This window comes from Salminus brasiliensis, chromosome 7 (assembly GCF_030463535.1).
Source record: "Salminus brasiliensis chromosome 7, fSalBra1.hap2, whole genome shotgun sequence".
NCBI lineage: Eukaryota > Metazoa > Chordata > Actinopteri > Characiformes > Bryconidae > Salminus > Salminus brasiliensis.
This window is the reverse complement of record NC_132884.1, coordinates 27,956,195-27,970,974: the sequence shown is the minus strand read 5'-3', so window position 1 is coordinate 27,970,974 and position 14,780 is coordinate 27,956,195. Positions and strand designations below refer to the sequence as shown.

General features: G+C 40.1%; 1 protein-coding gene across 4 annotated transcripts in view; it reads left to right on the top strand.

Moving 5' to 3' along the window:
• The window catches only part of gabrg3 (gamma-aminobutyric acid type A receptor subunit gamma3), a 129,099-nt gene that overhangs the window by 77,811 nt on the left and 36,508 nt on the right, over positions 1-14,780 (top strand). For all 4 annotated transcript variants that reach the window (XM_072684430.1, XM_072684432.1, XM_072684431.1 and 1 more), the window contains one exon: positions 9,283-9,503. In XM_072684430.1, coding sequence (XP_072540531.1) covers positions 9,283-9,503 — 221 coding nt within the window. The remainder of the gene's footprint in view (positions 1-9,282; positions 9,504-14,780) is intronic.

Here is a 14,780-nt window from a genome sequence, read left to right as displayed (position 1 = left end):
AGAAATGTGTTTTCCACAGATTTTGAGTTGTTATTTGTCTCAGTGGCCTCAAATGACTTCTTTGCTGATTTACTGTGATATAAATAAGGTTGTTAGAAGCCCATGAGGAGTCCCCAGGAGACCAGAAACACACACCTGCAGCACAAAACACCTCCCTATTGACTGATCAGCTCTGTTTACTCATGACTCCTTAGAGTACAGTTTCTCTGCTTTGGTGCCGACTAGAAACTGGCAAATTAAAGTTTAATGTCTGTCCGTTTTATTGTTTGTCTGTTAGGCAGTGCGTAACACTCTTACTCTATAGATTATGTAAGATGTTTTGTCTGTGTTCTTCCCCCTTCATTTATTCCCATCTATCTATGTTACCACTTCCCCTTAACTAAGCCCTAACTGCGATTTAAATGTACCATCTCCTCATGCTTGATGAGCAGGCAGTTAGACTGTTGTGCCACTCTACTGCTGTGAAATTACACTACATAAAAACACAGTTCTGAGTAAATTTACCTTACAGTTCTTTCTTGGACACGGAAAGGTACATGGTCTCACAGCTCTGAAGCGGCACACTCCAGAGGCTACATTATGTATGTTAGGCATAGTTCACATAGCAGGTAAAAGTGTCCCAAATGTTTTCTGAAACGTTCTGATTTGGTCCACGTTCATACATTGTATTGAAATCTGAAACATGTCTGATACGTGGCAGTGCCACTCTGAACAGCCAGATCGGAATTCATGCAACTTTTGCCTAGGGCCAACTCGAAATTTGCTGAGATGGGAAAATGGACAATAGAGAGCAGCAAGGGAGATTTTCAGTGGTGGAATAGTAACTATTGGGGGTGATATCTCTGTATAAACTAAATTAGAAGGCACATTTCGCAGCCTCTTCGTGTTTGAAGAAACGTCCGAATGCGGCCACAGGAGGACACTGCTTTTAAGCTTTTTATTTTCCTTTGACGCTGAAGCAAAGTTTAAAGAAACCAAAAACGCATACCAAAGAAGTGTCTGTACTGTAATAACATGCCCTTTTTAGAGCAAGCTCAAATGCTTTCCCAATGATAAGGCCAGCTGTCAGCCACTGGAACTTCTTGATAGCTCTTTTGATGCTGGTGGGGATAAAACTGAAACTTCATGTGAAGCATTGCCCTTTTGCGCATGATCGTCAGTTTAGGAGCATGAACTGACCAGACGAATGTTGGATATAGGTCACATTAGAACATCAGATTTAGTGAGAAAATGTGAGGCTAAACAAAATATAAAAAACATTCTGTAATCAGTTACTTTGTCATTTTTAGTTGGCCTGACTTCTTTAAAAACTGTTCAAACATTAGAATGTCATTAAAATTTACATTTACATTTACATTTATGGCATTTAGCAGACGCTCTTATCCAGAGCGACTTACAAGGTTCTTGTATTACAGAGGAGGGCCAATGTAGTGTTAGGAGTCTTGCCCAAGGACGCTATTGGTGTAGCACAGCAGAGTCACCCAGACTGGGAATCGAACCCCAGTCTCCCATGTGGTGTGGTAGCTCACTGGCAGGTAGTGGTGTTATCTGTTGCGCCACACCAACCACAAAATGCCCCACTATGTGCTGAAGAGACTAAATGCATTTTGCCAAGCCATGTGTTTACAGACAGGGGAAGAAAAAGCACCCCGACTGTTTGCACAGTAAACCCGGCGAGGCAGCCGCCGTCGTTGTGAATGAAAAAGGGTTTTCTTACAAGGGAAACAACTGGCGCTCCTGTGCATTCTCTACAAAGATCCTCCTGCCTCATCAGAGCTGCATTTCTAGGTTATTATTCTGAGCCGTTTACCACAAAAGTTTCTTTTTTGTTGTTGTTGTTGGCAAAACAGCCACCCGAGACATCCCACAATGCTCCAGTGCCCAAATAGCTGGGTAATGCTCGCTGTGCCTGCCCTATTCCTTATTCATCTGGGCTTTATTTCTCTTTCCTTTCGCTCAAAATGATAAATGGCACAAGGACTTTAATTAGAGCTAAGGGAGGAGAAGGGCTGGATGAATCTGTGTGCATGTGGCTCTCGCATACAAATCAAAGGCGGGAGCCTCGCACAGGACGCCACATCTCGGGCGTGGAGTTTACGCCGGGCGGTGTGATGTCTCTGTCAGGCGTAGAGGCATTACCCCCCTCATTCTGATTGCTGCAGCTGAGGGAGCAGCCCAACGCACCGTGGGAAATCACTCATCTGCATGCAGGTCATTTCAGAGCATGACGGGGAAGTCGAGCAGAAAATGATTCCTTACAGGCCAGAGTTTGGGCCACACTGCCTGCTGTAATGAGTTATATTCCTCCTAGTCTGCCCCGATTTAAAAATTAAATATGAAAATATTTCCCCGGTGAAATAGAATTTAATAGATTTACAGCCTATTATTGAATGGGACAGGAATTAGATTTTATGGAGACAGGAAACAGCAGCTAAATTGCATTAGAGTCTTGTTCTGTTTGTCTTTAGACTACTTATGGCCCTAATGCTTGCTTTGAGAATATGCGGTGCAAATTACAGATAACATTAACAAGAGATGTTCTGTTCTGTTGCCAGACAAAGCTAATTGAGATGTATATGAACATTGTAGGCCAATTACAATAACTGATCACTGTAATATCCACTGTACGAGCACCCCTGCAACTTCCTTGAGTGACAGAAATGAAGAACTACTGATGGATTTCGCTGCACTTCGTTCTGTCTTACGAGTCAGATAACAGTTTGGCTAGAAATCACTGTGAAAATGAAAACATGAGGCTGGCGGTAATTTTCCATATGAGTTGAGTGGCACAATCACAGTGTAATTGCATAAAAAGCGAGCCTCACTGTGGCAAAAGCAACAGGGGTCTGACCCAAGTTCAAGCCTCTGGTGTAGGCTACTGTAAACAAACCCATGGCTGAGGAAGACTGAGCGGTCCCTGAATTGGATACACCCACCTATCAAAACACATTTGTCTGCAGGTGCCCACAGGGATGGGGGGGCACACCCACTGTGTTTTTTTATTTTATTTATTATTTAGAGCACAAGCATCTCCAGTATGATCATATAGCACATGGGGAAGCCATGCAGCGCACATTCATTACATAATACATAGCAATCTCAGAGCCCAAACAATTGAGGCAGAAAGGCACTGCTCTATATGCTTTATAATGAAATACCATTTATAATACTTTATTTACTCTGACAGTAAGATATATTTCAATGAAAACACCTTTGTTGGTCCATTAGTCAATGGAAAATGATTAGTCAATGAAAGGTCATTAGGCTATAAAAACATGATTTTCTTCTTTAGCATATTAAATGAGATCAGAAACTGGTCAAGTGCTACACATTCAAATTAGCCCTCATTTGCAGTCCTGTTAATGCTCTTCATTAAACAAAAGAGTAAAAAAGAGACATAGATCATTTGACCATCATCATCATCTCCTACTGTGGGACCTAGTGTATGATAGCATAGACGTTTAGCTAGGAGTTAATTGCCGAGCATGTGTGGCTGGCCTCAGTTTTGAGGGAGAACTCCAAACACAAATTAATATAACAGATTGTTTAATAGCACACAAGCTGTGACAGTCTGGGGCAACCAAACCGCACACTCCTAATTGTTCCACTGAGCATAATATCTGGGTTGGCATGATAAATCTGTCTCTCCAGAATCAAGAAAATGAACATTATGCTACTTATTCATGTCTCAGGTCCAATACAGGCTTTATTACAGTAGTTTATTCAACCAATTGAATAAAAGTTTATTCAACCAATTGAATAAACTGTATATAACTTAACATATACAGTTTAGTTTTGTGTTTAGGGGCTCTCCATCACTGGTTTTCATATTCTGGTTCTGTCCTATGGTAAATGATTCGAATTTTTTAATGTTTTTCAAATCATTTGGTCATTTTTGCAGTTCCGACATCTCCTTCCTGTTGCTGCACACAGCAACAGCAGGCCTCATTAGCCAGTGTTGGGTCATAGCTAAAAACTTACAATTCCAGCATGGAAATCCCCAAATGCACCATGTTTCAAGAGATGCCTGAATAAGATGTTTTTCGTAATACAAAGGAAACAGCTGCTCTCAGGCACAAACATGCTTACATGAGGATTCTTTGGAATATTTTGAAAGAGGTTTAGATTGATGCTAGGCCTCTTTTTCAACACTTCTTGGAACATTTAATAGTTTGACAGCCACATCCTTTATTTATTTGTTTATTTATTTCCTTCTCTTCCTCTCCTTTCCAGGAAATGTATGCCATCACATGTTGTATTAAAATATTACAAATAATATACTTTATATTGTGAAATGGGTTTACATTGAATCGGATTTGGCTTGAATACATGCCTAAAAGGGAGGGGTGGTTCTTTAAGGTTTCTTTAGTACAGCCAATGGTGCTATAATGAACAATGATATTTGGTAGACGGTTCTTTATAGACTTTACAATGGTTATATAGTTCTATATATACACACTATATGCCCAAATGTTTGTGAACACGCCTTCTAATGAGTTTATTCAGCTACTTTAAGGTGTACCCACTGCTGACAGACAGGCAAATGTACACAAACAGCTTGTCTTGTCCCTGGATAGACACATTGTCAGTAGAACAGGACTCTCTGGAGCACATAAACATGGACCTATTGGCACCATGCCTAATGCCAGGTGTGAGCTAGAGGGCCTCCGAGCTGTGGGACAGTGGAACTGTGTTCTCTGGAATGATGGTGCTCCATTCAATACTTTTGGGATGAGTTGGAGAGTGGGGCATGGGGTGGGGTGGTGATCATCCCACACTTTTGTCAAGCAAATCCTTACGCCAATGCTCCAAAATCTAGTAAAAAGCCTTCCCTAGACAATAGAAACAATTACTCTAACAAAAGCAGGATAAACTCTTTTTTTAACACCATTGATTTTGGAAGAAACAATAAATGAGCAGTTGTCCCAATACTTTTGTCCATATAGTGTCTATTGTTACAAGTCAAATAACCTTTTTTCTGGACTATTTGAAAGACGTTTTGCTTGCCGATAAGGCCTCAGCTTAGTGCAGTCATTTGTCTTCGCAGTCATTTGTCCCCCCCACCCCCACCCCCAATCTGGGAATTTTTTTTATGTGGTACATAGTGCACCTAACATTAGTTATAGATGTAGAATTTTTCATTGGGACACATTTCCCCTTGCATGCAGATTGAGCCTGAGGTGATGTTCTGTTCCTTATGAACCCCCGTTGGCTCCCAGCACAAAAGGTCACAATTATGGCCTGATGACACTCCTGCCCATTGACTTATGTTAAATGAGACTGGTATTAAAATGAGGGGACCCAGTCTTGTGGAAAGATCACAAAAGGTCAAATGACTGTCAGTGGTGTTTGAAAGTGGGGCAGGTGTGTGACACCCACCATTAATTATGAACTTGTCTGGGTGGAATTCAAGAGTATGTTACAAGAGGAGAGTTAACTGTGTAACCCAGAGGGCTTTTCTATACTTCAGAGTAATTACTTTGCAATACGGCGAGTGTTAAAACAACAACCGATTGATTAAACCTTTACGAAAAAAAAAAAAATGTATCCAGACTTCCAACTCTCTGAAGGTCAAAAAGTACATTTGTGCTAATAAGCGAAAGGGTACTTCAGTACAGACAGTGCAGATGCCACCGTTAAACTACTCATGGTCCACTCGAAAGGGCCTGTGTCAGATTTATGTAAAAATTTGAGAGGGTTTCTTTATAACATTTTAGCTTGTATGCAAAATCACTAATCAAAATAGCTGAACATCCATATTTTGACTTCATGGGACAGTGTACTTAAAAGGGCAGTCAGTTGAAACTGCTGGAATGAATTAGCAGGACTTTTTGTGGGTTGCATTCAGATTTCAAAGCTGAGAAAGATAATGAGACCATTAGTTATTCCACCTTACATCAGTTTAAAAAGAAAAAAAAAAAAAGCTACAAACACATACACACACACACACACACACACACACACACACACACACACACACACACACACACACACACATTTTGATCAGACTGTTTCTATTTCAACTTGATCACTGGGTTTGAAATGGAAATTCATTTCAGGCTATTTATGCATCATTTCACATGCAGTGACTCTTTAACTTCAGAGAGTGGCACAGGGTCCTGTGTCAAGCTTAAGCATGCAGACATTTGCAATTAGAGATGATTTTTATATTCGAATGACATTAAGTCTCTAATGACTTTAAGACACTTGAATCTAAATTGCTTGCGCATATGGATGGCTGTGTTTCACGGTCATGTAACTTCAGGCCATATTTCACACCAATTCCTTTATGAATTAATATCTCTGATATTTGACGTAAGAGTGTAGCGATTTAACCTTAAAAAGAACAGCTTCATGCTCCACTGACCTGTAATAAGTAGATTAGTCTTGCCACTCTGGGCTCGGCATGCTAACGGCATGCTAACTGCACTATGCAACTTTGGTAAAAAGGCCAGGACAATGCCTACAAGAACTACAGAATGCTGCAAAACCGGTCATATTTGTGTAAGACCTTATAATATACTATATCACCTTAGTCCACATGGCTTTTTCACTTTCAATGACGGTTCTGTATCTCTCAGCTTGTTCAGAAATGCACGTATAAAGTGGGTCCTGTAGAGGGAGTCCAGGAGCAAGAAACACCAATTCTTGCATAATGCTACTTTAAACGTCTAATATCCTTTGTTGTTCTTGTTATTTTATGAGTTTGTTTTCTTGAGATCCACTTATGATGAATATTTATATTAAAAAAAAAAAAAAACTATAGCTGAAACATTCAGTTCAGTTTTACTTTAATTTGTGATACAATCCGCTTGAAAATGAAAGGAAATCAAGGAAATTACAAAAATCAGTAGATCACTGCTGTCCAATGAAAATTGTATCTCTTTTGTTTGAACCCTGTAGCTGCTGTGTACACTGTGTGAATAATTGTGGATGAATAGACCAATAGAAATGCTCTAAATAACTTGGAATAACCTTTCCTATTTAGGGTTAATTTTAAGTTTAGTTATGTTTTTGCCCTCCCCTGTAAAGTTACCATTTTGGAGATACATGTTTTTTATTGGACAGCAACAATATGCTGAATAGGTATATATGTATAACCAAAAGCAATCATCTTTTTTATTTTATTGAGAAGCACACAGTAGCATGTTCAGAATGTCTCATATGGGGGGGGGGGGGGAGAGTAAGGGGTGGCATCAATAAATTATCCATTTAAAAAGTTTATTTATACTGTGGTGGTCAGTTAATAGTTGCATTAAAAATATGTCCATATTGCCTGATATTTTTGTACTACAGTTACTTCTATTGCAGTTAACTATAATATAGAGATTACAGAGTACAATCATTTCAATCAAGAATGACACATCAAATATCGCAGATGAGATGCGGATTAATGTACAGTGATTTATGTGACGATGCAGGAGAGAAATTTGCTACCTGGCAGAGCTAATGTTGGCCAGGTGACTTAACTACCTAAATGTGGTCATGTTGCTGTAATTTAGTCTAATTGTAGAATAGACTGTTGAACAGCCAGGTCACTCTGAGAGCATATTTACTCATGTTAGTGCTAATGTTTTTCTTTTGCAAGCTAATGCTAACATTGAAACAGAGAACATTTCTGTAGTTTTTACTGAGGTACAGTGAAAATATCTGCTTTTACATGAAAAATGAGCAATTGTATTCACCAAAATCAAAGTACAAATATCTAAATAATACATTGTATTGATAGCATTGGACTGGACAACTGCATGTCCATTAGCCAGTCAGAGAAACAAGTATTTAAACAATACACAAACACACACACACACACACACACAAACATGCAATGTCTAATGTTGCATTAACATTGCATTAAATTATGCTTTCAGAAGCCACTTGAATCAAATTTCCACACCAATGTAAGTGTTTTGTCTTCGTATTCCAAAGTCAGAGTAGGGGGATAGCCCTTGATGCAGGCTTATTTCAAGCATGGCAGCTGCCACTCACATACTACATTCACACCCCTGTAAGCACAAGACATTTTGTTCAAGGACTGCACAACACCTATTAGACGGTCCTTGAGCCTCCTGTAGACCAGAAGTGCTCAGTCCAGGTCCTGGAGAGGTCTACTAGCCTGCAGAGTTCAATTATCCAACACGTGTACCACGTAATGATGACCTTAACGAACATCTGTATATGAGAGCCAGCTGTGTTTATTCTGAACTCCAGGATGGTAGATCTCCAGGACCAGTAAGTAGCACCTCCGTAGTAGACCAAATGTTTGTTGTTCTTGGGTTGCTACTTAAGCCATGTACTCGATTAGTTGAATTAAATGGACTCATGCTCTATATAAGTAGTAGTGAAAACTGCAGCCTGTAGTAAAGCTCACCATGCCCCAAAAGCAAACTATAAGCTGTAGGAAATAAATAATATAAGTACCAGATGGTTCCCTCCACTTTTTTTTTCCACAAGAGAGATAGATGTGATTAACTATTAGAGCTAGCCTACAGGTTGCCCTGTAAATCTGAAGGCTAGAGCTAGCGGCCCATTCATTATTTAGCTGCACTCAGGAGTTGCCCAGCCATCCTCGGGGACATCACATGAAAAGCCTCAGGTCCTAACATTACATTTTGTAAGTGCTTCGACAAGCACACGTCGCTGCCTCTGTGAAATGTCCACAATGGTTTGGAGAGTGCAGACAGTGAAATGGCTTGAAAGCTGAGGGGAAAACACTGGGTGTTTCTGTGTCTGTTAGCCGGGTCACTTCTCAGTGGCTTCCCTTCCTGCCTGCACTCTGCTGGGAGCCTCATAATCCTCATTAAAGTCGGAGTTGATTCTGACCTGCATCCAAGGCCATGCTTGTTTGGCAGGGTGCCACTGGTAAATAAATGCTGATTGATGCCTGTCTGCATTAATAGAAACACTGGTTTCACTTTAGTGGGTGAGGCTGTGTACTAGCACTCAGGAGAAATAACCATAAAAGTGTAAAACAGAAGCCTGAACTAGGTCTGAGGTAGTTAAAGCACAGTTCTAGATGTCTCCTCTGGGAAATTGCTCAGCATAAAATGACATTCCTTTTTACTTAGAGTGTAATTCAAAGCAGACATTTCAGAGCAGTGTTAGTTCCGTGTTCGGTCTGATCTTGTTCATCGAATGTTCTTGGAACAACCAAAAAACTGCTAAACCGCTCAAGGGGAGATGGGGTTTGAAAATCATTATGCCATTAATGATGAGATAAATCCTCACAGGCTTCTTGCCATCATTAACTCACATTTTCTTTTTCTCCCATTCTTTGATTTGCAGGAGTACCAGATTGACATTATCTTTGCCCAGACGTGGACTGACAGTCGACTAAGATACAACAGCACAATGAAAATACTGACTTTAAACAGCAATATGGTTGGACTCATTTGGCTCCCTGACACGATCTTCAGAAACTCCAAAAACGCAGACTCACATTGGATTACTACACCCAATCAGCTTCTCAGAATATGGAACGATGGGAAAATTCTTTATACTCTAAGGTAAGTCAGGCACATAACATTTAGCAGTGGGTTACTGAGACAGAAATCAAGGGTAATAGCACTGCTACACACTGTGCAATGGTATATATTTAAAAGCATCTCAAACTTTTAGTTTGTTGTCAAACTTTAAAGCTTCAGTAGCTTTTATTGCGTATTTTAATACAAAGGGCTCTTGGTGAAGTGTCGAAAGTGAGTTAAAATTAGACATCCCGACAGTTCAAGATTACAAACAAATCTTCAAACCCCTGTAGAGTGACTGTCATGAACAATGATTACAGCAGGCATGTAAGTAGTGCTGACATTGCTAGTGTCTGTCAAAACTGTGTGTTCTTACTGAGAGGTACGATCTCTCAAAAAATCCAAAAAAAAAAAAAAAAAGAATACTGCTCATCTGTTATCAGGACTTAGCATAGGTGCTGGAGCTGAAGAAGCAAAGATAAAATGTAGGGAAGCATCTGCTCAGTCAAATCTGTGCTTAAATCTTTATAAGCTGCAAGCTTTCGGTCAGAGACCTTGACTAGCCTTAATTCAGGCACACAAGTCAGTCAACTGAACTTCTATTCAGGCCTCATGGGAATTGTAGGTCTTGATCCAATACACTGCAGGTTAAAAACACAGAGACACAGAGACATGTAGTTAACATTAAGCACTTTTCATAAACCAAAATGATACACTACAATGATTTAGATTTAGTTTATGATGGCTGATGCCTGATGTTAACATAGAACATAGGATTTTCCACCTTATTTTCCATTATACAATGGGATGGCCATCTTTGTTTACTTTGTGTTAGAACTTCCAGTACAGCAGATCCGTTAATATAGATTATAACCACAGCCATAATAAACATGCAAAAAATTGAATATGCTCAGTTAGAGGGTGTCACAATAATTGGACGAAGAGGGGAATTTTGCTTGAACAACAGGGTTATGAACAGAACACTAAAACATCCGGTTGTTGTGAGGCACTATACAACTCATATCCACCAACTTCCAAATTGCTGCGTCTATGGTTGAAGTTTAATACCAACATAGGTGAAAAGTTCTGGTGAAGTGGATGCAACAGGTCCTAGCTAGGTTAGCCACTAGGCTAATGTTCTACTGGATAGCCTGAATAGCATGAACACCAGATGCATCCACTTTACTGGAGCTTCATAACTGACTTTCCCCTCCACAAAATGGTAGAAGCAGACATATGAATGTTTGGGTGGATGTAATCAAAATCCTCATTGAGACCCAATGGTTGTAATGTACCCAAAGTTTGAATCCAGTTCTCTCTGGCATAACTTTGTCAATATCACCCCCTCTGTGGAGAGCAATCTACTCTATGCATTGGAACATAAGAGAAGAAATGGAATATAAATGATTATAGAAATAGAATATTGCTATAGGATCATTCATATATTTGCATCCAACAGACGTTTGAGCTATGTTTTTTCTAAAATGTGGTACATTTCAATGAGCCTGTTTTATTCCAAAGCCAAGGAAGCCTAATTCCTCTGAGGCTGAGCTTTTTGGAACAGCAACAACAAATTACCCAAAGGTCAACAATTGTGTTTTCAGGACAGCATTGGCTTTCGATGATCGGCCTGTGGTTCTGTCTCCAACTGTGCTCCACTCCCCATCCTGGCCTCAGCCTGATGTAAACCTCAGGGTGTGTGATGTTGAGAGGCGATGGCATTAGATCATCTCCCACTGCCCCAATTCAGACCAGTGCTTAGTCTTTGTGTCAGAGCCATTCAGTACAAACCCAGGCAAGGTCTGGCCAGAATAGGGACACAAAGCTGCAGAAATTGGATTCGGGTTCTGATAGCATTTGTCAGGCGTCTGCAAATGCAGCTGCAAACAAACTGTTTGATATAGTGTACAGGCAGGGACAATTCTAAAACTCAGCAGCCAGTGCTCTTTTTTTTTAGGGGGGGTAAATTACACAGTGTGAGCCACAGCTCACCATTACAGATTCTCCCACAATCTGCAGAAGGCCCTACAATATAGTTTTGGGTTGTGCAGCTGCTGCGGGAATACTCTACAAACACTGGACGAGACCTCCTTTTACTCTTATAACATCCTCAATTCTTCATGGTATGGATTGTATTAGATGTTGGAAACATTGCTGTGAGATTCTGGCTCATGTTGAAATGACTGCACCATGTGTTGTTTGCAGATTTGTTAGGAGCACCTTTATGCTGCAAATCTTCCATTCTAGCACATCTCATAGGTGTTCTATTGGAACTAGAGCTAGTGACTAGGAATCCACTGAAGCATACTCTGCATTAGCAAGCTGGATGTAGCCATCTGAAGATGGGGAAATTGTGGCCATTAATGGGTGCACATCATCAGCAACGATACTCAAACAGGCTGTGGCCTTCATGCGAAGATTGATAGGTATTAGAAGGCCCAAAAGGTGCCAAGAACATATTCCCCCACATCATTACACCACCCCCGCCAGCCGGGACTGCTGACACAAGGCAGGTTGGGTCCATCAATTTAAGCTGTTGGCGGCAAAATTTGATCTCTCCATCTGTGTGTCAACAGCAATTGAGAGATTTGTTTTTCAGTCTTCAATTTTTGAGTTTTGGTTAGCCTGTGTCCACTGCAGCCTCAGCCTTCTGTTCTTGGCTGACAAAAGGGGAACCTGATGTGGTCTTCTGTTGTTGTAGCCTAAAAAAGCCTGTGCATTCTGAAATGCTTTCCTGCTCACGGCAATTATTTGAGTTATCTGTGTGACCTTTTTGTCAACTCAAATCAGTCTGGCCAAGCTTTTAACCTCCCTCACCAACAAGGCATTTTCATCTACAAGACTGTCGCTCACTGAACAGCTTTTTTCATAACTCCATCCTGAGCACACTATAGAAACTATCAGAAGTTCTAGAAAAATTCAAACTAGCTGGTCCCAACCAAATCTGTCATTATATGTGTATCTCTCACACAACTGGTTAGGGTTGTAAAAATCTTTTAGGATGAGTCAGGGATTTGCTACAGTAGCCTCAACTGAGTTGTAGAAATAAAGCAGTTGATACTTTAAGTTAAGTAATCCAACATTTTCTGCATACCAGATAATCTTTAGCTTCTCTATTATAAAAATATTTTATGTGGACCACTAATGTATATTTAATATATTCTATATTTACTTTTTAAACTTCTGACTGTTATGCACTATACAAAGAAGGGGGTAATTGTCTTATTTCTCAAAATCCTGTTTAGCCTCTTGTTATCCTCATGGTGCATATCATCTCAGCAGTGAGAGATTATGCTAACACCATTGTAGATATTCCTAATGAGAGCAGATGTGGTGTGCACCCCTAGGCTCTTCTTCTCATAAATAAATAGAAATAAATAAATAAATATCAACATAACGAAGCTAGGCTGGAGAGTGGTCTGCATGCAACACCAGAAGGTTCTGCCTTGCTAAGAAAACTCCTGCCAGGAGCACACACAGTCACACGGCTTGCATGTTCATTCCCTCTGGTGCTAAAGAGCTTCCTCCTTGTTGTGGACTGAAGGCTAATTAGTACTGCTCAATCCAAGCCACACCATCCAATCCACGGGCAGCTAGTTCACTGCAGTGGGAACAGGAGAGTAAAACACTCACTCCTATTCGCACAGGTTGCATTCTAGTCCAAAATGTCAAGCACGGGATTCTGACTTCGGTTTGACAAGAAGTCACTTTGTGTATATGTCTCATCTTTTGAGGAGAATCCTGCTTCCATTCTGTGCTTAAGACCAAATGCTCTCTTGCTCTACTTTTACAAATACAGGTCACAGTGTGCAAAGAAGTGGACTCTGATGAGTGGATACTCACTGAACCCAGTGCTGCCCTAGTTATAGGAATAGGGACATCCAGATGCACTGCTGAGTTACCTGCCATGTCCCTCTTATTCATCCACATCAGAAAACCACTGCCCTGTGAGATCTAGGCTTTGTTCTAGCGTGGCTCAGAGGATGACGGCATTCCGTATTCTAAAACAGTTGAAAGTAAAGACTGATGTTGAATTCCTGCAGCGTAATTTATTCATGCTCTATACTATGTAATCTATGACTCAATACTGAATCTGCTGTCCTAAATAACAAATTCTCCATACTAGAAAATTAAACAAAAATGAAGCAATGTGTTCTGTGAACAATTCATCATATTTCAAAAGAAAAACTCAATGTAAATTGCAAATTTGACTGTGAAATGTGCAGCTTTGCAATTTCCAGCTATGCTATGCACTAATCACATGTCCATTACTGAGGATAAACTGCTGATCACAGCGATTTATCAGTCTACTTATGCTTTAGCAGAGTTCAGTAACACTGAAATAAAGAACTGATCAGCACAGTGATTTATCAGTCTACTCAGGCTTTAGTAGAGCTCAGCAGCACTGAGATTGAAAACTGATCAGCACAGTGATTTATCAGTCTACTCAGGCTTTAGTAGAGCTCAGCAGCACTGAGATTAATAACTGATCAGCACATAGATTTATCAGTCTACTCAGGCTTTAGTAGAGCTCAGTAACACTGAGATAAAGAACTGATCAGCACAGTGATTTCTCAGTCTACTCAGGCTTTAGTAGAGCTCAGGAACACTGAGATAAATAACTGATCAGCACAGTGATTTATCAGTCTGCTCAGGCTTTAGTAGAGTTCAGTAACACTGAGATAAATAACTGATTAGCACAGTGATTTATCAGTCTACTCATGCTTTAGTAATGCTCAGTAACACTGAGATAAAGAACTGATCAGCACAGTGATTTATCAGTCTACTCATGCTTTAGTAATGCTCAGTAAAACTGAGGTAAATAACTGATCAGCACAGTGATTTCTCAGTCTACTCAGGCTTTAGTAGAGCTCAGTAACACTGAGATAAATGACAGATTAGCACAGTGATTTATCAGTCTACTCATGCTTTAGTAGAGATCAGTAACACTGAGATAAATGACTGATTAGCACAGTGATTTATCAGTCTACTCATGCTTTAGTAGAACTCAGTAACACTGAGATAAATAACTGATCAGCACAATGATTTATCAGTCTACTCAGGCTTTAGTAGAGCTCAGTAACACTGAGATAAACATTTGATCAGCACAGCACAGTACAGCACAGCACAGTGATTTATCAGTCTACTCATAGAGCTCAGCAGCACTGAGATTGATAAATGATCAGCACAGTGATTTATCAGTCTACTCATGCTTTAGTAGAGCTCAGTAACACAGATAAATAACTGATCAGCACAGTGATTTATCTGTCTATTTAGGCTTTAGTAGAGCTCAGTAACACTGAGATAAATGACTGATCA